The sequence below is a fragment of the Gambusia affinis genome, linkage group LG01, assembly GCF_019740435.1.
Source record: "Gambusia affinis linkage group LG01, SWU_Gaff_1.0, whole genome shotgun sequence".
Taxonomy (NCBI): Eukaryota; Metazoa; Chordata; class Actinopteri; order Cyprinodontiformes; family Poeciliidae; genus Gambusia; species Gambusia affinis.
In genome coordinates, this window is record NC_057868.1 from 18,922,438 (window position 1) to 18,944,507 (window position 22,070).

Sequence of the window (22,070 nt, forward strand, 5' to 3'; positions counted from 1 at the left end):
GGAGTGTGACTGGATTGGGATGACCACAAAGGTAGATGGGGGTGGTGATGAAGATGATATGGATTTTGACGATTGGACTACGGTAGGTAGAGGAAGGGGTAGAGGGAAGGAAAAAGTTTCGAAAGATGATCGAGAGAATGCTAACCTAAATAGTAAGAGAAGTTTAGAAGAATATAGTTCAGATGAAGAAAACAGAGTGGTTAGGAGGAAAATGGTAAATGAGGAGTTTAAGGTAATACTTAAATTCAGGAAGGAAGATATGAACATAAACCTTAGTCCGATAGCAGTGTCTAGAGAAATAAAAAATAAACTAAAAGGGGAGGTTGAGTTTGTAAAAATCTTGAGAGATGGTAATATGTTGATAAAATGTAAGTCTGAAGAACAAAAGAATAAAAGCATGCAAATTGATAACATATGTAAAAAGGTTGTGAGTGAAAAGATAATTGTTGGAGAAAACAGAGTATCACGTGGTGTAATCACTGGTATTCCGCTTGAGGAAGATTTAGAAAAACTTAAAAGAAATATACATGGTGGTGAAGTGCGGAGATTGAAAAGATTGTTAAAATCTGTGGATGGGGAGAAAATAGAAAGTTTTTCGATACTTCTGGAGTTTCAAGGTGATGTGCTTCCTGATAAAGTGAAAATTGGTTTCTTGAGTTTTTCTGTTAGACCTTATATTCCTCCTCCCTTGCGCTGTTACAAATGTCAAAGGTATGGTCACATTGCATCAGTGTGTAAAGGGAAGCAAAGATGTGCTAGATGTGGTGGAGATCATCGATATGATGAATGTGGAGCAGATGTACAGTTGAAATGTTGTAACTGCGGTGGTCAGCATAATGTAGCATATGGAGGGTGTGAAGCAAGAAAAAAGGCAGCAGAAATTCAACAGCTGAAAGTAGTTAAAAACATGACTTATGCAGAGGCAGCAAAAAGTGTTCAAGAAAAAAGAACAGTTCAGAAAAACCAGCAAGTGTCTTCTAGTCCAAATCTTGGGCCAAGTCAAAGAACAATGTCAGGAATGGAAATTACAATGGATAAATTAATTTTATTCATGGCTTATGTCATTAATTGTACTGATCAAGTGAAACAGAAAACTGAAAAAATCAAGATTATAGTGAAAGGTGCAGAAAAATTTCTAGCTGTGAAGGATTTATCTTGGGAGTTGATAAATAAAAGGCTTGAAATAGATGGGAAACAAGGTGGAGGAAGAATTTAATGCTTATTTTACAATGGAATGCAAGAAGTTTATTAGCAAATGGTCAAGAATTTAAAGGATATTTAAACTATTTGGAAAATAAACCAGATATTATTTGTATTCAAGAAACATGGCTTAAACCAGAGTTAGATTTTGTCATAAGAGGGTATAATAGTATTAGAAGAGATAGGGAACAAGAAAGTGGAGGAGGATGTGTAATATTTATTAAACAAGGAATACAGTATAGATTTTTAGGAAAAGGAGCTTCACTAGAATGGTTATCTGTGGAAATTTGGATTAATAAAGAAAGTATTAAAATATTAAATTTTTTATAATCCATGTAAAAATTGGATTTAGATGAAATGGAGGAAATGTTTAAAAATATAGGAAGAAAGTTCATTTGTTGGGGATTTTAATGCTTATAGTACTTTGTGGGGTAATAGGAATGATGCAAATGGAGAAGTGGTGGAAGAAATAATGGATAGAAAACATCTGGTTTGTCTTAATAATGGGGAAGGGACAAGAATTAATATTAGAAATGGATCAGAATCAGCGTTAGATTTAACTTTAGCTTCAAAGAATTTGGCGGGATTAGTAAGTGGAAAATATTAAGAGAATCAACTATAGGAGTGATCACTATCCTATATATATTGAAATTGGTAAAGAAATAGAAAAATTGTTAATGAGACCTTAGAAAGATGGATATTTGGAAATGTTGATTGGGAAAAATATAAAATAATAAATGATGAAGAGATGCAAAAGTTAATGTAGAGCTGGATGTTGATATGGTAAATTCTTCTATTTGTGATGCCATTTTAGGAGCAGCTCGAAACAATCCAAAGGAAAAAAGGAAAATATAAGAAGAAAATTGTCCATGGTGGAATAATGAATGTAGATAAAACAATTAAATCTCGAAATAAAGCTTTTAGATTGTTAAAGAGAAATCAGAATTTTCAGAATTTTATTGAATATAAAAGGTCACAAGCTCTTGTTAAAAGAACGGTGAAAAATGCAAAAAAGGTTTTTTGGAGTAATTTTTGTGATTCTGTAGGTAGGGAAACAAAGATTTCAAAAGTCTGGGGAATGATAAAGAGAATGAATGGAATTAGAAGGGAATATGGATATCCAGTTCTGAAAGATGGAAATGTTATTGCTGTGACTGAGGAGGAGAAAGCAAATATGTTAGTTAAAAAATTTGTTAAAGTTCATAGTTGTAATAATTTAAGCGCAGAAGAAAACCGCATGAAGAACTTGTACAATTAATGAAAATGTAAATTTATTAGAAGAAAATGTAAGAAATAATGATTTATTGAATAGTCCTTTTCTTTATTTGAATTAAACAATGCCTTAGGAAAATCAAAAATTCATCTCCAGGAAAAGATAATATTTCTTATATTATGATTAATAAGCTTAGCAATTCATCTAAGAAGGTTTTATTGGAATTCTATAATAAGATATGGGAAGTGGGTATTTTACCTCTGGCATGGAAAGAAGCAATCATAGTTCCAATCTTAAAGCCAGGTAAAGATCAATCAAATCCAGCAAGTTACAGACCCATTGCTTTAACTTCTCATATTTGTAAAATAATGGAGAGAATGGTAAATGAAAGATTGAACTACTTTGTTGAAAAGAGTGGATATTTATCAAAATGTCAAAGTGGATTTAGAAAAGGGAGAAGCACTATGGATCCTTTACTTTGTCTAGAACATGAAATCAGAAAAGGGCAAGTTAATAAGGAAAGTGTGGTGGCTGTTTTCTTTGATATAGAGAAAGCTTATGATATGATGTGGAAAGATGGACTTTTAATTAAATTGAAAAAAATGGGAATTAATGGATCAATGTTTTATTGGATAAAAGATTTTTTACAAGATAGATCAATACAAGTAAGAATAGGTCAACAACTGTCAGAAAAGTTTTTTGTTGATAATGGTACACCTCAAGGAAGTATAGTGAGTCCTTTGTTTTTTTCTATTATGATTAATGATATGTTTGACAATTTGGAGAGTGGAATGGGGTGTTCTTTATTTGCTGATGATGGAGCAATATGGAAGAGGGGGAAAAATTTAAAGTTCATTGTTAAAAAGATACAAGAAGCAATTAGTATTATAGAAGACTGGTCATTTAAATGGGGATTTAAAATTTCTATAGACAAAACAAAGACTTTATTTTTTACAAGGAAGAAAGTAACTGAAAATTTAAAACTGCAAATATATAATCATGAATTAGAAAGGGTAAGGGAATTTAAGTTTTTGGGTTTATGGTTGGATGAAAAACTTACTTGGAAAAATCATATTCTAAAAGTAATTAATAAGTGTAAGAGAGTTTTAAATGTAATGAGGTGTTTGGTGGGAAGTGAATGGGGGGCTGAGAGGAAGGCATTGAAATCAATATATACTGGGTTAATAAGGTCTGTATTTGATTATGGAAGTATTGTATTTGGATCAGCATCAGAAACACTATTAAAAAAATTAGATAGTATTCAGTATCAAGCCTTGAGGTTATGTACAGGAGCAGTTAGAACAACTCCAACTTCAGCTTTGTTAATAGAAATGGGAGAAATGCCACTGGAAATCTCAGGAGAATTACAGTTAAAGACCACTTATTGGATGTAAAATTAAAAGGCCATGATGGAAATCATCCATGTCAAGAAATTTTAAAACCTAGTTGGGAAAAAGAAAAGAAGAAATTAAATTCTTTTGGATGGGAGATAGAAATATTATAAAAGATTTTGGTTTATCTGATATAAATATTAGTCAAACAGTTCCTCTTTAGTTTATCCATCTCTATTTCATAATAATGTTGTTGATTTGACTTTGTTGGAGAAAAGGAAAGGAGAAAACATTTCAGATCCATATTTGGTTCAATCATATTTAGATAATAAGTACTATGGATATGTCCAAGTTTTACAGATGCGTCTAAAAACTCAAATAGCAGCAATGGGGTGTCTTTCATTGTTCCAGAATTCAGAGTTAAAAAATGTAAAAGAATTACTGATGGAGTATCAGTTTATACCGGAGAGATGATGGGAATTATTTTAGCTTTAGGATGGATTGAGGAAGTCCGTCCATTAAGAAGCATAGTATGCTCTGATTCAAGTTCTTCATTATATTCATTGAAAAATAATCACGCTATTAGTAGACCAGATCTTTTATTAGAAATTCAGTTAATAACTTATAGAATTCAAGCAATGGGTTTATTAGTTGTATTTACATGGATACCGTCACATATAGGAATAAGAGGGAATGAGTTGGCAGATAAATATGCAAAACAAGCTTCAAAATATAGTGTTATTGATATAATAGTTCCGTTTAGTAAAGAAGAAATCAAATCTATTATTAAACAAAAGGTTAAGGAAAGATGGCAGAGACAGTGGGAGGAAGATAGAACTGGTAGATGGCTGTACAGTATTCAAAGAAAAGTTGGTGCAATGAGAAGAACGGGACGAAATAGAAAAGAGGAAACAGTTATATCTAGGTTGCGTTTTGGACATACAAGGTTAAACAGTAATTTATTTAAAATAGGAAAACATCGAACTGGAAGTTGTGATTATTGTGGTCAAGAAGAGACGGTAAAGCATGTTTTGTTGTCCTGTACAAAATATTCTGTTGAGAGAAGGAAATTAATTAGTCGGTTACAAGAAAATAAATTACAGTTAAATTTACAAGATATTTTAGAAAAAATTTCTACTTCTAAAGATATAAGTTATTTAATTAATTATCTCAAGAAAACAAAATTGATAGAAAAGATATAAGTTTTTTTTTTTTTTTTTTTTTTTGTTTGTTTGAGGGGGGTGTTTAAAGTTAGCGTCCCGATCCACACTCCATTCCAGTAGATGGCGGTAATGCACATCTAAAAGTTGCTTGCCAACCGCCATAAAAAAGAAGAAGAAGAAGAAGAGAAGAAGAAGAAGACAAGCCCCACCCTCTCCTCTCCTACCTACCCTTCATTCTCTCCGTCTCTTGGCCACCTTCTCCCCTTTCTCCCTTTCTCCCTTTCCTCTCCAGCCAGTTATGTTTTGTTAAATAAATTTAATTTTAAGTTTACCCATATGTTGCTTCCCTTTAAATTGTTATGGTTTCAGAGCCAGACCATAACAAATTGGGGGCTCGTTCAAAGTTTAGGTTATAGTTTGAGTGACAGTCTTTCTTTGTTAAATAGTAAGCATTGTTTGTTAGTTTAGTTGGGAAGCTAGTGTGGGAATTTTGAGTTAGTTTTGGATAAATGGTTTTCATTTTTCCTCCTTTTTCTCTGGCTTGGGGTAAGTTGTTTGCTTTCATTTCATCGGATGACTCCAGTGGTAAGTGTTTAATTGTTGACTGGTTTGTGCAATTAGGTCTGGCTGATCTGATTCCCCTTTAGGACTTAGCGTGTCTCCCCTTTGGGATTCATGTGCTCAAAAGCAGTAGTGTGAGGTCATATGGTTGGAGCATTTGTCTCGGGGGCACAGCCATAGTGCTGGGGGGGTTGCCAGTTTTCTGGTCGCCTTTTCCACTCTATTGGTATTTAGTGCATAAGTACCCACCGTCCCTGATCTCTGAAGACTAGGGTTGAGCTAGTTAGTTTCTGATAGGCAGTTAGAGGGGGGTTCAGATTGGTTTTTGTATTGCACGGATTGTCAGCAATTTATTTCACATCTTGAAACACTGTCTTGTAAGAATTTGGTCATGTCTGTTGAAGATTTTATTAAATCTCCATCAGTGGAATTTCTGGAGCAATGTTCTAGAGAACAATTAGTAAAAATTGCTGAGCACTATAATGTATGTGTTGGTGACAAACGATTGAAAGAAAATGTTAAAGCAATTTTAAGGGAGAACTTAATTGAAATGGGGATTTTTTCTTTGCCTTCAGGACCTGAAGATTTGGGTTCTCAGGTTGTAAAGCCTAAATTTTTAGACTTTGAACAGCAAAAAGAGATGTTAAGATTAAGAATACAACTGGAGAAAGAAAAAGAGTTGGCTTTGGTGAATTTACAGCAGCAAGCAGATTTGGATAAGGCTCTTGCTTTGGAAAAATTAAGACAGGAAACTGAATTGGCAAAAATAAGATTGGAAAGTGAGAAATTAAATTTGATGAAAGAAGGCAAGTTGTCTGTGGACTCTTGTGTTGTGGACTCAAAAGGTAAAACTTTTGATATTTTGAGTGACTTGCGTTTGGTGCCCAAGTTTAGTGACAAGGATGTTGAAATTTTTTTCAGTTTGTTTGAAAGGGTTGCAGAAACAAGAGGTTGGTCTGATTCAGACCGCATCGTTTTGCTTCAGTGTGTTTTGGTTGGTCGTGCTCAAGAAGCTTTCTCAATGTTAAGCTTAATTGATAGCCAGGATTATGCTAAGGTTAAAGCTGCAATACTGAAAGCATATGAATTAGTCCCTGAAGCATACAGACAGAAGTTTAGAAACTGGAAAAAAGGTGTTAAAACTTATGTAGAGTTCGCAAGGGATTTGGAGATTCAGTTTAATCGATGGTGCACTTCTTCTGATGTCAAAACGCTTGGTGACCTCTGTAATTTGATGGTTCTTGAACAATTTAAGAACTCTATTTCTCCGTGCATTGCAGTGTACATTAATGAACAGAAAGTGAAAACTGTGTCAGAAGCTGCAGTGTTAGCTGATGATTTTGTTTTAACACATAAAGATACTGGTGGAGAACACTCAGATTGGATGAGCACTCCAAATTGGCGTTCAACACATTCTTTTTCAGACCGCAGTAACCGTGATCTGGACAAAATTTGTAATTATTGTCACAAAAAAGGTCATTGGAAGAAAGACTGTGGTTTGCTGAAAGCCAGAAATAAAAATGGAACTCAGGTTAAACCAGCAGCACTTGCTGCATCAGTTTCTTTAACTGCTTCTAACAAAATGGTTGAGGTGCCATTTGCTGAAAAATCTGACTTGAGTTCTTACAAACCATTTCTTATGGAAGGACAAGTTTCTTTAGTTGGCAGCGATATCAGAGTGCCAGTTACCATTTTAAGAGATACTGGTGCATATGATTCATTCATTCTGGCATCAGTTTTGCCTTTTTCAGATGAGTCTGACACTGGATTGTCTATACCTGTGTTGGGTATGTCTGTGTTTTGTGTTCCAGTACATAAGCTCATGCTCCATTCAGAGTTGTTTGACGGTGAAGTAATGATGGGTGTTCGACCTGCACTGCCTGTGGTTGGTGTTACAGTTATACTGGGGAACAATATAGCTGGAGGTAAAGTCTGGCCTGATCAACCAGAGTCTCCAGTTGTTGTTTCAGTACCTCTGATCAGCAGTGGTCCTGACGAGAATGAAAAATCACACCCTGAAGTTTTTCAAGCATGTGCTATAACACGCGCAATGAAAGCATCCAGTGATGCACATCAGGATGAAGACTTTGAAAAAGATAAACAGATGTCCTCTTTTTGTTTGTCTGATGTACCTTTGTCTATTTCACAGAGTGATTTGGAGCAGGAGCAAAGATCTGACCACACAATTCAACATTTGTTTCAGTCTGCATTACCTGCTAAGGAGATGCAGAGCCATGCGCATGGATACTTTGTTGAAAACAAGGTACTGTTAAGGAAGTGGATGCCATGTGGTGATAATGCTGTTGGGGAGCCAGTTTATCAGGTTGTGGTGCCTTTGAAATGGCGTGATTTGGTTTTGCAGGTCTCCCATGATGAGTCTGGACACATGGGTGTTAGGAAGACCTATGACCGCATTTTGAGAAATTTTTTTTGGCCACGGCTGAAAAAAGATGTTTCTTCTTATATTAAAACCTGCCACACCTGTCAGCTGACTGGTAAACCCAATCAAATTATAAATCGGGCACCACTGTATCCTATTCCAACTATTGGTAAACCATTTGAGCACTTAATAATTGATTGTGTTGGTCCTCTTCCCCCTTCACGTTCAGGCACAAAGTATCTTTTGACTGTTATGTGCCAAAGTACCAGATATCCAGCAGCATATCCACTGCACACACTTACTGCAAAGTCTGTGATCCGAGCTCTCATGCAATTTATTGGTATTTTTGGAATACCTAAAGTCATTCAGAGTGACCAAGGATCTAATTTCTCCTCTCGTTTGTTTGCACAGGTTTTGAAGCAGCTAAACGTTAAGCATAATCAATCTACAGCATACCATGCACAAAGCCAAGGAGCACTGGAGCGATTTCATCAAACTTTAAAATCTTTACTTCGTGCTTATTGTGTTCAGATGAATGCTGATTGGGAGGATGGTTTGCCTTGGTTATTACTTGCAGCCAGAGAAGTAATACAAGAGAGTACGGGCTTTAGCCCTAATGACTTAGTGTTTGGCCATACTGTGCGTGGTCCATTAACAGTTTTGCGAGATGAGCTTAAGGATGCTGAACAACCACAAGACCTGTTGCATTATGTTAATGGGTTTAAGCAGAGACTCTTTACTGCTACACGGTTAGCGAAAGAGAAGTTATCATCTACACAGGATAAAATGAAGCGTTTATATGATAAGAAAGCTGAACATCGTGTTTTTCTTCCAGGTGACCAAGTATTGGCTTTACTTCCAGTTGTGACTTCGCCATTTCAGGCCAAGTTTTCTGGCCCGCACACAGTTTTGGAACAGCTGTCTGACCAAAACTATCGCATTGCGACGCCAAACAGGCGGAAGAAACAGCAAACGGTTCATGTCAACCTTTTAAAACCTTACCATGCTCGTACTGAGTCTGTATTGGTGGATGAAAGTCACCCTGTGTGTATTTGTGAAACGGCGACATCTGTTGGAAGTGAATGGAATGGCGATGGGTTGCCTGTTCCAGATTCAGCCATGCTAACTGGTCGTCTTAAGAACTCTGAAGTACTGGAAAACTTGGACACTGTGTTGAGCTATTTGCCAGAGGCTCAATGTTTTGAGTTGATTCAGTTGATAAAATCTCATTCTGATTTATTTGCAGATGTTCCATCCTGCACACACCTGATCGAACATGATATTGAGGTGGGTGATGCACGACCTATAAAACAGCAGTTTTATAGGGTTAACCCAGAAAAACGGAAACATCTGGATGCTGAGGTTGACTACATGTTAAGAAATGGCATTGCTCAAGCATCATGTTCAAGCTGGTCTTCGCCTTGCTTGTTAGTTCTAAAATCAGACAAAACCTATCGGTTTTGTTCCGATTTCAGAAAGGTTAATAACGTAACTAAACCTGATTCATATCCTCTACCTCGTATGGATGATTGCATTGATCAGATTGGTAATGCTAAATTCATTACTAAGATAGACCTACTAAAAGGTTATTGGCAGGTCCCTTTAACAAAAAGGGCCCAAGAAATATCTGCCTTCATTACACCTAGTGGTTTATATTCATATAAGGTTATGCCTTTTGGTTTGAGGAATGCGCCGGCAACTTTTCAGCGCTTGATGAATAAAGTTGTTGGGTGTTTAGAAGGTTGCTCTGTGTATTTGGATGACGTTGTCGTTTATTCTCATAGTTGGCCTTCTCACATAAAACAACTCACAACTTTGTTTGACCGTTTGTTAGACGCTCGTCTCACAGTGAATCTAGCCAAATGTGAATTTGCTCGAGCAACGGTCACTTATCTTGGCCATCAAGTGGGTCAAGGTCGCGTATGTCCAGTAAGTGCAAAGGTAGAAGCAATTGAAAAGTATCCACCACCAACAACTAAAAAGGAACTCATGAGATTCTTGGGTTTAGTTGGGTACTATAGGGCTTTCTGCAGAAATTTTTCAACGGTGGTTGCACCTCTAACGGATCTTTTGAAAAAGAATGTGAAATACATTTGGTCCTCTGTTTGTCAGCAGGCTTTTGAAGATGTGAAGAAGATGCTGTGCAATTCTCCTGTCTTATTGGCTCCTGATATGAATAAACCTTTTAAGCTTCAGGTTGATGCCAGTCATGTTGGTGCAGGGGGAGTCCTTTTGCAAATGGATAACTTTTCAGTTGAAAGGCCTGTGAGTTTTTTTTCTAAGAAATTTAATAGGCATCAGCTGAATTATTCAGTCATCGAAAAGGAGACCCTTGCTCTCATTTGGTCTTTACGACATTTTGAAGTTTATGTAGGTTCAGGACCTTTGGCTGTTTTCACAGATCATAATCCTTTGACCTTCTTGAACTCTTTTCGCTGTCCAAATCAGAGACTTGTTAGATGGTCACTGTTTCTGCAGTCTTTTTCCTTAGATATTCAGCATATCAAGGGTAAGAATAATGTTATGGCCGATGCTTTGTCAAGAGCATAAAGTCAGTAACTTTATTTCTCTTTCCTACCTGTCTAAGAGTCACTTCAAGGTACCAGTTGTGACTTATGGATGGGACCGGAAGGGATCTAAGTTTTGCTGGGTCTCAGCTGGCCTGAGATATTGTGAGTGCATGTAATTTTCTTTTCTGATGTTCACGTACAGGTTGTCCAGGGTTCCAGTGCGGACCCTGTTTTGAAGAGGGGGGGTGTTACGGCCCAAGGCCCTTCCTCTGGGTCTTTAACATCCTGACAATTGGTGCTGATTGGGATGAGAGGCAGCTGGCCAGTGTCTCCAGCTTAAGAGGCACCATCCTTTCCGACAAGCCCCACCCTCTCCTCTCCTACCTACCCTTCATTCTCTCCGTCTCTTGGCCACCTTCTCCCCTTTCTCCCTTTCCTCTCCAGCCAGTTATGTTTTGTTAAATAAATTTAATTTTAAGTTTACCCATGTGTTGCTTCCCTTTAATTTGTTATGGTTTCAGAGCCAGACCATAACACATCATTCAGTCAAGTAGAGATAAATTTGTCTCCTAGCAGCTAGTTACTAGCAGTGACCAGGCGCTCTTAACCATACTGACTAATCTATCCCACAGTGAGAAGGTAAAACCTGTTTACAGACACAAAGAAGGACGACTGATGTGTAGCTGTTCTCAGAAAGGAAGGCCGAGCAAAACTCAACGGAAGGAAACTTTTTGTTAAAGCTCATGTTAAAGAAAAGTCATTTCATGTGACTTTTCTCAGTCACATGAAATGAAAAGTTTATTCTCTTTAACAGGACACACTAAAAGTCAAATCAACCACTTTATCTTTATCTGATGAAAGCAGGGATTTCTTTGTATGTACAGCTGCTCTAGTTTCTGTTCTCTTTGGCAGATTTATTTTATTAACAAGTTCCAGTGAAACTTTGAGTGGGGAAAGATATTTGGCCTCACATGTTAGTGAACTTCCTCTGAAAGCAGAAGCTGGAGCTTCCCAAAAAAAAAAATCCATGTTTTGCTGTCAGCTAAACAAAGCAGGCAGCGTTCACCACTCCTCTGAACATCTCCTTGGAGGCACCAAAAAGTGGAAAAGAATCTGATTGGATGTAAAATTACTAAACAAGATAATTCAAGCTCATTTCACTGTACTTCTCCAGAAATCCAGTTCAAACGAACCGGACATTCTAGGCCAACCAGTTCGATTAACGTGGACTAAAAAGAACTGGTTTGAATTCATCCTTAATCAGCAGGAAGTCATGTTTTTGTAGTTTCTCCTTGTTCCAAACAAGCCATGCTTCTATTTCAAAGGTTTATTTTGAAGTCACAAATGGAAGGTTTGAGGATTCAGAACAGGTTTTTATTAATAGTTTAGCCTTTTCCCATCAAAGTGTAGCTACCATCAGAGCTTTGACAGACAACAACGGCCTGCAACTGGTTTTGTTTCTGTTTATTCTCTCATTGTTCTCTGTTCCATGTCAATCTAAACTTTTCCATTAAAACACTGAGAATGAGTCCACCTATGTCACCATCTGTACAACGTTTTTGAGTTTTTTCTGCTGTGGTTTAATTCCTATAAAAACACTAAGATGTTTTCAGCTTTTGTTTGAGTGTAGTTCAGTTCTCAGAACCATTAAAATCTTATTTCTTTACATACACTCTTTTTTAAAGACGCTTACAGAAGAAATCTAAGCCAGTTCTTACTGGACAGTGCTGTGTAAAAGTATTTAAACCTTTACAGGTTTCTGATTTTTCTATTTTTATGTTGTCAGAAATTGATTTCTTAATTGCCCAGGCAAAGTGAATAAATTCCTTATTTTACAAGAGATGTGATTCTATTTTGACAGAGGGCCAAGTTGGTTTGGATTGGGTTTTTTTTTTTCTTAGTAAATGAAACAATCATTTAAAAACTGCATTTTATATCTACTTACATTAATATTTGTTTGATCTTAAACAATTGTTTGTGACAAAAACAAATTAAAAACAGAAGAAATCTGTAAGGGAGCAACAACTTTCTCACTCCACTATACATTACAGTATTTGCACAAGTTTCACACTGAATTATTTTTGTAGATCTCAGGTCAGATTCAGGACTCCTCTGTTTCCGTCCCATCGCCCTGCTGTTGTCCACCAGATGATCCACAACCAGGGCTGAGTTAGACTGGAACTAGGGCTGAGCGATAACTCAGACTTAGCGGTTAATCGAATGTATTAGTTTTTGAGTATTTAATTGAACTCCTGGGGTTTCCGTAGTTCAGTCATGTGAGCTTCTAATGATTTGGAACGTCAATTCAGGTCAAATTCACAGAACGGATGACTGATACTAAAGCCAGTTTTCACAAATATTTTTTGTCATTTATAATTTTTTCTTGAGAAAATAAGTTGGGGGGGTGGAGGTGATTATCAATTAAAATCAGGAATTTGGTATGAAAACAAAAATGTTTCTTAGTCAGATCGCCCGGCTCTAACTGGAAGGAAAATTCTCCATTTTTTTTTGTTTGTTTGTTTGCTTTTTTTAGGTATGTTTGATACATGAAAAGTAAAAAAAAAAAAAACATTTTTCTATGTTTGATATAGCTCTGATTTTGAAACTACTGTTCAAGATTAAAAATTACTTATCTAGGTAGGAAATGTGTCAGCGGTATATTTTTAGATAACTTGTTTTACATGAGGCATTAAAAACTGCAGAAATTCGACATCGCAGACCTTCCACCTGTGTGGAGCACCTTGAAATGGCAAAAATTTGTTTTTTGACAAAGTTTTACGCACATTTGCAATGGAAACACAGCTACTGTTTAATAATCTGCAGCAGTACGGCGTTTGTGTTTCACCTAACCTTACTCTTATCCTCACTCTTATTCTGGGAGAAATAGATCACTGCTATGTTGTACCAGCATAAACACGTCTTTATAAACAGGGCTGGATGATTCAAACCTGAAGTTTATAATCAGAATACCAAATCTGGAGAGTTCTGGATTGTTCTGTTAGTTGTTGAATCAGATGAGATTTCACAAAGTTTTTTTTTTTTTTTGTACCTCTAAAATGCTTGTGTTCTGAACTTTTACCAGGATTATATGTGATATAAAAAAGTAGTCCATACAGTTCTTCTCCATATTTGGGAAATGGAAGAAAAAACAAAGAACAAATTTCCAGTTTTGACATCAACCAAACACAGGACTTGGGAATGGCTGAAGGAATCTGCAGAAAATATGAGAAAATTCAGGGGAAATATTTAACTTGCTGCCAACTGCATGTTCTGTGTTATTTATTGTAATAGTTTCTTTTACATTTTATTCTTGGATTTTTACATTTTTACATATGGTTTATCATCCAGCTCTGACTTAGAGTATGATTGTGTGATATTGAACTTGCACACAAACTTGTTTTATGAGCAGTGATGCACCAGTCAGTCACAGCCAGTGATTGAAAATTGCCATTTTTCCCCCTGATTGTCTCTAGTCAGTAGTTTATGTTGTGTAAACAAAAAAAACAGAGATTATTTTTTTTAAATTTTAAAAAACAGACAAAGATCAATTCCCTTCATTTTCTTCTGGATTCAAAGCTACTGGCTGTAACAAATAAGTGACACATGTACTCGTTCATTATTAAAAAAAAGTTTTACATGCATAACTATATGCTAAAGTGGTTACAAAGAAAACAGGAGGTGGCCCAGATCAGGAGCTGAAAACCAGTATAGGCCAGTAAAAACCTGACTGGTGCGTCTCTGCTCATCTGTAGCATCAAGTTGCCTTGAAATCAAAATGAATGTCGACTGTATTGTTACTTAAATCTACTTTTGTTAAGTGTTTGAAATGTCGCAACAGTTTTCTGCTTTCTGTAGGCAAAACTTTGTACTGAATTTAAATGTTGACACTGCCACATTATTATGAGAAGGCCTTTCTAAATGTATTCACCTCAGCTTCCAGTGCTGTCTCATGTCTTACATGTAAATTGTTTTATTTTAATAAAAACGACTGTCTTTTATGTGAGCTGCTTTGCCACGATCACCTGTATAAGCTTAAGCGGGTAGTGAAAGCCAGAAAGTAGAAAATTGTATTTTCATTGTTAAATTTAATAAAGCATATCTGGTGGTGAGAGTTAAGTTTGGTTTTGGTTTCGAAAGTCTTTTTTAAAATTATTTTGTCCTGATCAGACTGGTCAATCCAGGATAGCTTAAACTTTTTTAAACATCAAAAGGCTTGTGATCACAAGTCAGGAAAACATCAGACCTGAAATTCAAATGTCAATCAAATACTCTCGTTACACTACGCAGACACTCTATCTGCACCAATGAAAGTTTGCATGCCACATCTTTGAAGTGACTCTAACAGAAGTGTAGGCCAACCTATTTTCTGAATGATTAATTTTATAACCTCTTTACCTCTGAGGAACTTTAGGACTGAACTTCCACAACAGTTAATCTGGAGCATTAAAATTAAACTGGTTCTTTAATGTTTCCTGCAGAAAGCAAATACAGAAGTTGGCTCAATACATAATGAAATATTTAGGTCATTAAGAAGCTTTTTCTTCAGAACCTTCATTTCTGCTGGCCAGTCAGTTTGTCAGCAGGTAACATCTCCCAGCCCAACAGGGGAGACTGAAGCCTTGTTCTGTCATTGGATGACATTGGGGCAGACTTGTTCCTTTTATAAAAGAAAAAGTTGGAATCCTCAGCAATAAGATGATTCTGCCGTCAACAAATCTGTGACAAATTAGAAAGAGAATCACCAACGCAGACTTCTCGGCTCTCTCAGTTTTGAGGCGTCTCTTCATTAATAGAAGAGAATGGAATTAATAGCAGGTGTTCTAGCTGTAAACTTTAGGTATCGTCAGTGTTAATACTGTGAAACTGAATTACGATCACTACAAAATGAGAGGAACATTCAATATTAAATAATGAAACCCTGAGAGATGTGTTCCAAAGAAGCATAGACCACAGATGAAACTTTAAAATATTTACTTTAACTGGATGATTTACTCCTTCTCTGCATTTGTCATTGGTTCAAAATCAATTACAGTCAAAGTTACCATAAAATAACCACCGTGAACAGATTATTTCAGTCATATTCAAATGCCTGGCACTCTCCCTCCACAAAGTCCCAGTAACAGTAAAATGACTAGCAGGGGATTTTTCTGGGCCAAATATCTAATATGTTTTGTTGTTGTTTTTTTTTAACCAAGTTAAATGTGATTGGCTGTTAATGACACCAATGTGTAAATTGTGAGTTTGTTGCAATTTTTTTTTTGTAAAACTGGTCAAAAACATTGGGTTTAAGTGATGCTAACTCCCACCTGCAGGTGGCAGTATTTCTTACTTCTACTACACTGCTGCCACAGCCTTACTGAAGTCATACCGTGATCAATGTGGGGAATTCAACAATCAAGCTATTTATGTTATCCAAAGAAAAACCTTTTTTTTTTCTTCTATATTTAGATTTTGGAAGAAATTTGCAAATATTTCTTCAATAGAACCACAAAATTAATAACTGACCGGAAAAAAATTAAATAAAATCCTGGAGGGACTGTCTACAGAAAGTTACCAGCAGTGTTAAGGGGTGTTGCATGAAAGTGGTTCTCTGTCAGGAACTGGTTCTAACAGCAGCAACAGATCAACACCGATAGCAACACCGATAGCAACACTGATCTCACACTTACTCTGAAATGTTTTAAGATTTTTAACTTCCTGCACTTGTGAACAGACAGGGTGTCATCCTACACACTAGACCTTTCAGTTCTTTAATTGTTTTTCAAAAGAAATTATACAAAAATAACACTTTTCTTAAAGTTAAAGTTGAGATCCAGCAGCTGAAGTAAGAAAGAACAAAAATATCCATATTCTTTGGGCCTGCACGGCCCACAATGCAACTCAATGACAGATGACTGTACTTGTTAAACACTTACTCATTTCTTTTTTAATGTGCAGTAAAATCCAACCTATAGACCCAGAAAAAGCCACAAAGTGTGTCAAAGTTTCCTCTTTTGGGTGCAGGAGACACTAAAGCCCATTAAGAAGCTGTTTTCCTATAGTAAGCTCCAAATTATTCCTCCAGAAATTCCAAGGCGTTTTTGCTGAAACAAGGCGCTGCAGTGCAGAGGGCTGTAGGTGGATTTAACCCTTCGTCTGCCGATGCTGCCTCTAACAAGGGCGGCTCTGACCGGGGGAGCGCTGGGCCGGACCCCGCCGTGACCACAGCTATGCGCTTGTTTGTTCAGCCCCAGAGTCCCAGAGCTAAATACGGGCAGGGAAAGATGCTGGGTAGAGAGTTTCACTGAACTGAAGAAGACTACCAGATGCCCAAAACACTTTCTTAATCTGATCTCTAACATTTGGTAAAAAAAAAAAAAAAGAGAAAAAGAGAAAATAAAAAACCCTCTTGTTCTTTCATTTAAATTATTTTCACACCTCGCTTCACACGACAATAAATACTCTGTGCTGACATACGTACATAAATTAAGGCTTTCCGTAACGGCTCGGAAACAATCCGAGGAAAACTTCACACTCAGCTCAATTGCCAGCGAAAGAGGAGAACCGGCTCCTCTGGAAAACACCGGCTTTCATTTATGGCTCATTGATTCTCCTTAAAGAGGAAAGCTACAAGAGGATTATCACTGTAGTGGGCACAGTAGAAACGCTGGTGTGACACATTTCACCGGCTCAACGACAACTGGAGTCAAATCAAACGGTCACAAAAAAATCACGAGCTCTTTGTAAGAGTTCGTGATTCACCTACATCTAACTGGAAACTGTCTGTCTGAGAGATTGGAGTTTGTTTCCCCCAACAGGTTGGAATTTACGGAGCCCTTAAAGGGACATAGAAGAAATAAAGATAAAGTATCTTGTGCACATGAGAATGTTTCTTTATTTCCTCTATGTCCCTTTAGGGGCTCTGTAGGAATCAGTCGTTTCAACAGAAACTGGAACGTGCAAACTAATCATCACTCTAAAGCGTGGATGGAACGTGGGATCCTCTTGTCTCTGTTAGTCATCGAGTCCTCAGATACTCCGGTGTGGTGTAGTTAAAGAGTAAGAAGTCCATGCGGTAGAGATTGAACAGTTTCTTCTGATAAAAGGGGCTGATGTGCTTAAAGAAGCGCGCTGCCATGTTGCCGTCGGTCCTGGTGCTCTTGCTAGACGTTGGGAACTGAACTTTACCCTCCACCCCCGCTAGCCTTAGCACGGCGTGAGCGTCGGGCTCCAGAGTTTCATACTTCCCCACCACGTCGTAATGGATCAGACAGGGGTGGCAGAGGGAGTGCACCCGCTCCCAGTGCTCGTTGAAAGGCTCCTCCCGCTGTGTCCGGGGGTCCACCAGATACTGGATGAACTCTCGGAAAGAGACGTTGTTTCCTTTCTCCAGGGCTTCCGGTTGAGGGTTGGCCCGGTGCCGGCGGATGATCTTGGTTCCGTAGCGCTTGTGGAAGGCGGTGTTGTAGCTACGTGTGAACTTGTTGCGGTAGGCTGAAACGAGGCGCTCGAAGGGCTCCCGTACAAAAATGAACTTGAGGTAGCTGCGGAGGCGCTGGTTTATCTCCGTCACAGAGAAGTCAGAGAGCGTGCGGAGGTTACCTGCCACATGGGCCTCATTAGCAGGGATGGCGAGGGGGTCAGAGTAACGGCCGTTGCTGGAGAGGACCATCAGCACACGCTTCCAGTTGGTGCAGGCTACCTGGAGGTCATCCGACAGAGACAAACAGAGGGCAGTGAGACACAATCAATCCACTTTAGTTAGGCTGTTGTAAAGTTCTAGAGACTTCTAAGGGTGCCTTCACACCAGCCCTGTTTAGTCTACTTTAATGAAACTCTAGTTTGTTTGACTAGAATCTTCAGTTTGTTTGGGGAGGAGTGAATGTGCAATCGAACTTTGATGTGGACCAAAATAGCAAACTCTGTTCTATCTAAAAACCCAGCTCTGGGTTCGGCTAAAGTGAACTTTGATGCGGTTCGAATGCATATCAGCAGCAAGTGAAGAGGAGACCGCTCCAAAGGCAGGAAACTGACTCTATCACAGGGCATTATGGGTAAACACAACCAAAACAAATGCGATCTGGTTTATCAAATAAAATCTCCAATGAGATACAGAAGTTTAAAGTTTTGAAGAGATTATTGGGGTGTGAAAATATTTGGGTGTTGCTTGGTTTCCTTACTTTCTCTTCAAGTTGAAGACTCACTGTGATTCTACTACTCAGTATTCACTTAAATTTTTAAAAACTGTTCCATTCAGCATCTAATGAACAGAAACTGAAGATAAAGGAAGTTACTGTAGTGCTAATCGAAGAACATACCTCTTCTTATTATTACTTATGAATTATGACAACAAAAGAAAAAAGAAGTAGAACACAATACTGCCTTCAAGCCTCTTTGGTCCTTGATTATCAACTCTCCCCAACCCCACAAATGTGGGATTTATGCTACAGAAACCAACCTTGGGTACATAGCAGTAAATAAGGCCGTGTTTGTCGTCCACAATGAGGTGTTTGAGATCCTCTGGCGAAAGCACCCGGCGCTTCTTCGTGTGGCTCAGACATGCCTGCTCCAGCACCTTCCTGCGGCCTTGGAGGGACTTCTGAGCTGCCGACAGCTTCAGCTGCTTCTGATGAGGACGAAGCAGGTCGCGTGAGAGGAGGACCAAGAACATAAACGCCTTGTAAACAGAAGCAATGGGACGGACACTATCCATCAAGGCCTCATCGTTTAACACTTCACTGATAGAAATAGACAGATTTTTTTTCTGTCGTCATTTTTATTAGTGAAAGGCAGAACTGTTTAGTCCCTTTACTAATCAAATTCTTGGTTTTTCAAGATTAATTTTTGTCCAAAATGCTTGCGATTTAATTTCTTCTGTATGTAGATTTTGGAGGAGGAAAAAATATTGCAAAGTTCTTTGCAAATATATCTAAAAATCAGTTACTTTATTTGCAAAAAAATAAAAAATAAAAACAATTGCCTTTAGAAGCAGCAGCAGTTCCAGCTGGAATTTCAGCCACAAAATACTTATTTATTTTTTATCTTGTTCTGGCATTTTAGGAGGACCATATGGATGGTCCTCCTAACCTCCTGGTTGTCTACTTTCTGACTATGTCAACATTTTTGGAGATGCAGCTGTAAATGTTTTGTGGTTGCTGCATTCATGACAAATTCAGAGAAAGGTGTATATTTGTTGTCACCTGGTCTCCTTTGTAAAGGGTCTGCAAAGGACTTCTTCTACTCTTCCCAGGTCTGCTGCCAGTCTTCAAGGCCGGTTCTATAGAACAACAAGAAAGTGATTCATGAACATCTTATATAAGGAAAGCTGTTGAATAAAACATTTAGAAAATCTCTGTTCTAATGCATCCATGATTTCAGCACCCCAGTCATTTTTCTGAAAATTTTAGTAGAGTGGTTTATTGACAGGGTACCTATTAAGATGAACACATTACTCTAAGTGCTTGTGAAAAATCCTAAATCATTTTATACTGTCATATTTTTCCAGTTCAATCCAAGCCAACTTTCCACCACTCCACTGCTCTGATTTATTCACAGGGGAAATCCTCTCTACTTCCTTTAAACAATCCATAGGAACAGACTGTTCCCAACAAACTTTGCCTTTAAAAAACAGCGCTCTGACTTCTTCTGTTTAACGGTCAGTTGCCCAACCTTTTTACCCAACAATAGAGGAGACCTTTGTTTTACAGAGCTGCTCTTACAGCTACTGCAGAAAACAGGAAGTTCAGAAAACTAAAGGTCAACAAGAGAGAACATTTCAATTCATGCCAAACAAAAGCTCAATTTTTAATGTAATTTTTTGAATTTTTTTTATGTAGAAGACATTAGTAAGCCTGAACATTTTTTTGCACAACCTAGCTCAGGATTAAGATTATTTATTGAGGTTATATTCTAAATTCCCTGCATTCTGCCAATTGCACGCCTCTATGGGTTTACACTTGGACAACCAAACAGGTATCAAATCACTTCTAATAGTATCATTAGAATGAGAGGTATATGTATCAACCAATATTGACCAGCTAACCTTTGATGAGGTTAGCTGACATTTCTGACATTACCTAACTCTTTGGTTACTTAGCAAAAACTAGCTGTGTAATATGTGCAGATGCAGTTTAATTTTGCCTCCAACAGACTCAGGTGTACTTCACTTCTCAGAGGTCCACAAATACTCCAAGAAGGACTCGGTGTGGTCGTCCCCCGGACAAGCGCGGACATTTTTACAACCGCACACGCATACTGATGCACTGAAATAAATAAGTTGTGATCTTTTACAAATTACAAAAGCAAAATCCTAGAACCACTAAAGTCTCACGCCACTCCATTTTTATTTACATTTTGTGAAGGGGGAAGTTGCGCTCTGTGTCGTTTCCATTGGTTCGGTGGTTCTTAGTGGAGCACCACCAGGTTTTCAAAGAGTTTAGATCATTTGACACAATGCAGTGTGAAAGTCAGTCACACCAACTGGAAATGTAACAAATGTTGCAGTTTTGGTCCAATCAAACCAAGTCCAACATACTAAGAGGTGTTGGACTCGGCATTAAAGATCAAAATGCACTTCGAGTAAGAAAAAGGATCTGTTACAATGCTAATGATATCGAATAAAAACACAGAGTGAGGAAAAGGCGAAGAGCGTTAGGAGGTGAGGGTAACTTCAGGGCACAGCAGCATGAACCGAACAATTTTTTTTTTATGATGCCAACTCCACATATTCTTGCTGAAACAATATAAGCAATAAACGCTGTGTATATTACACAAGTATAAAATCCAGCTGGGCTCACATGCTGTGCTCCCTGCTGACTTTACTACATTCTAAAGGCATGCTCGTTTCACTGCTGTCAGAAGGCATACACTTGTATTAAGTTATCATTGGGGCCTGCCCATAGCAATGCATAAGGAGAGCAGTGACTGACTTGCGAAGCAAGTCAGTCACTGCCTCCATGCATTGCATGGCAGGCACCTATTGTTCTACACCCAATAGAATGCCTCTTTATTGGGGCCTGCCCATAGCAATGCATAAGGAGAGCAGTGACTGACTTGCGAAGCAAGTCAGTCACTGCCTCCATGCATTGCATGGCAGGCACCTATTGTTCTACACCCAATAGAATGTTTCTTTAATACGTATTATTGGGGCCTGCCCATAGCAATGCATAAGGAGAGCAGTGACTGACTTGCGAAGCAAGTCAGTCACTGCCTCCATGCATTGCATGGCAGGCACCTATTGTTCTACACCCAATAGAATGTTTCTTTAATACGTATTATTTATTATTCTTCCGTTACCGTTAATGCGGCTCACGTGCCGCTTGAGCCCCCCCACAAAAGTGTTATCAAAACGTGCGGCTCGTTCCCGGGATGGGAGCTATTACTTTTGGTGGGATTTGGAGTTACCATGGCGACGTAAAAAGCAAAAAACGACCCCAAAATCACTAACGAGCTCACCAGGTGCAAGTCTCGTCGTCAAGGGGACGAGGCAACCAGTAAATCCTGAAAATACCCTATTTTTGAGGATTTTCTGTGTCCATAACTTATGTAGAAACGCCATTCAAACTTCATTTTGTAGATACGTCTGTGATCTCTTTTAAAGTGAAGACAGCACGTCAATATGTATTATGGTTTGTCCACAACTTCTTTCTAAGCGACCCAAAGTTTTTGATTTTTGGAAAAATCAGAGTGTGAAGGCCAGCCCGCTAGAGTGAGAGTCAGAGTGAAATTTCGACC

General features: G+C 38.0%; 2 protein-coding genes across 2 annotated transcripts in view; one reads left to right on the forward strand and one right to left on the reverse strand.

The window, feature by feature from the left end:
- Nucleotides 1-4,971: 4,971 nt before the first annotated feature.
- Nucleotides 4,972-22,070, reverse strand: part of LOC122827053 (carbohydrate sulfotransferase 11-like) — a 33,669-nt gene continuing 16,570 nt past the window's right edge. Inside the window, exons 2-4 of the mRNA XM_044109639.1 lie at nucleotides 19,538-19,614; nucleotides 18,796-18,963; nucleotides 4,972-18,039 (exon numbers count right to left, since the gene is read on the reverse strand). Coding sequence (XP_043965574.1) covers nucleotides 17,356-18,039; nucleotides 18,796-18,963; nucleotides 19,538-19,614 — 929 coding nt within the window. The 3' untranslated portion in view covers nucleotides 4,972-17,355. The remainder of the gene's footprint in view (nucleotides 18,040-18,795; nucleotides 18,964-19,537; nucleotides 19,615-22,070) is intronic.
- LOC122826755 lies at nucleotides 5,860-16,853 on the forward strand. Its single transcript, XM_044109037.1, has 2 exons — nucleotides 5,860-7,731; nucleotides 10,561-16,853. Exons 1-2 carry the CDS (start codon nucleotides 5,860-5,862, stop codon nucleotides 10,645-10,647), a joined length of 1,959 nt encoding a protein of 652 aa, XP_043964972.1. The 3' UTR covers nucleotides 10,648-16,853.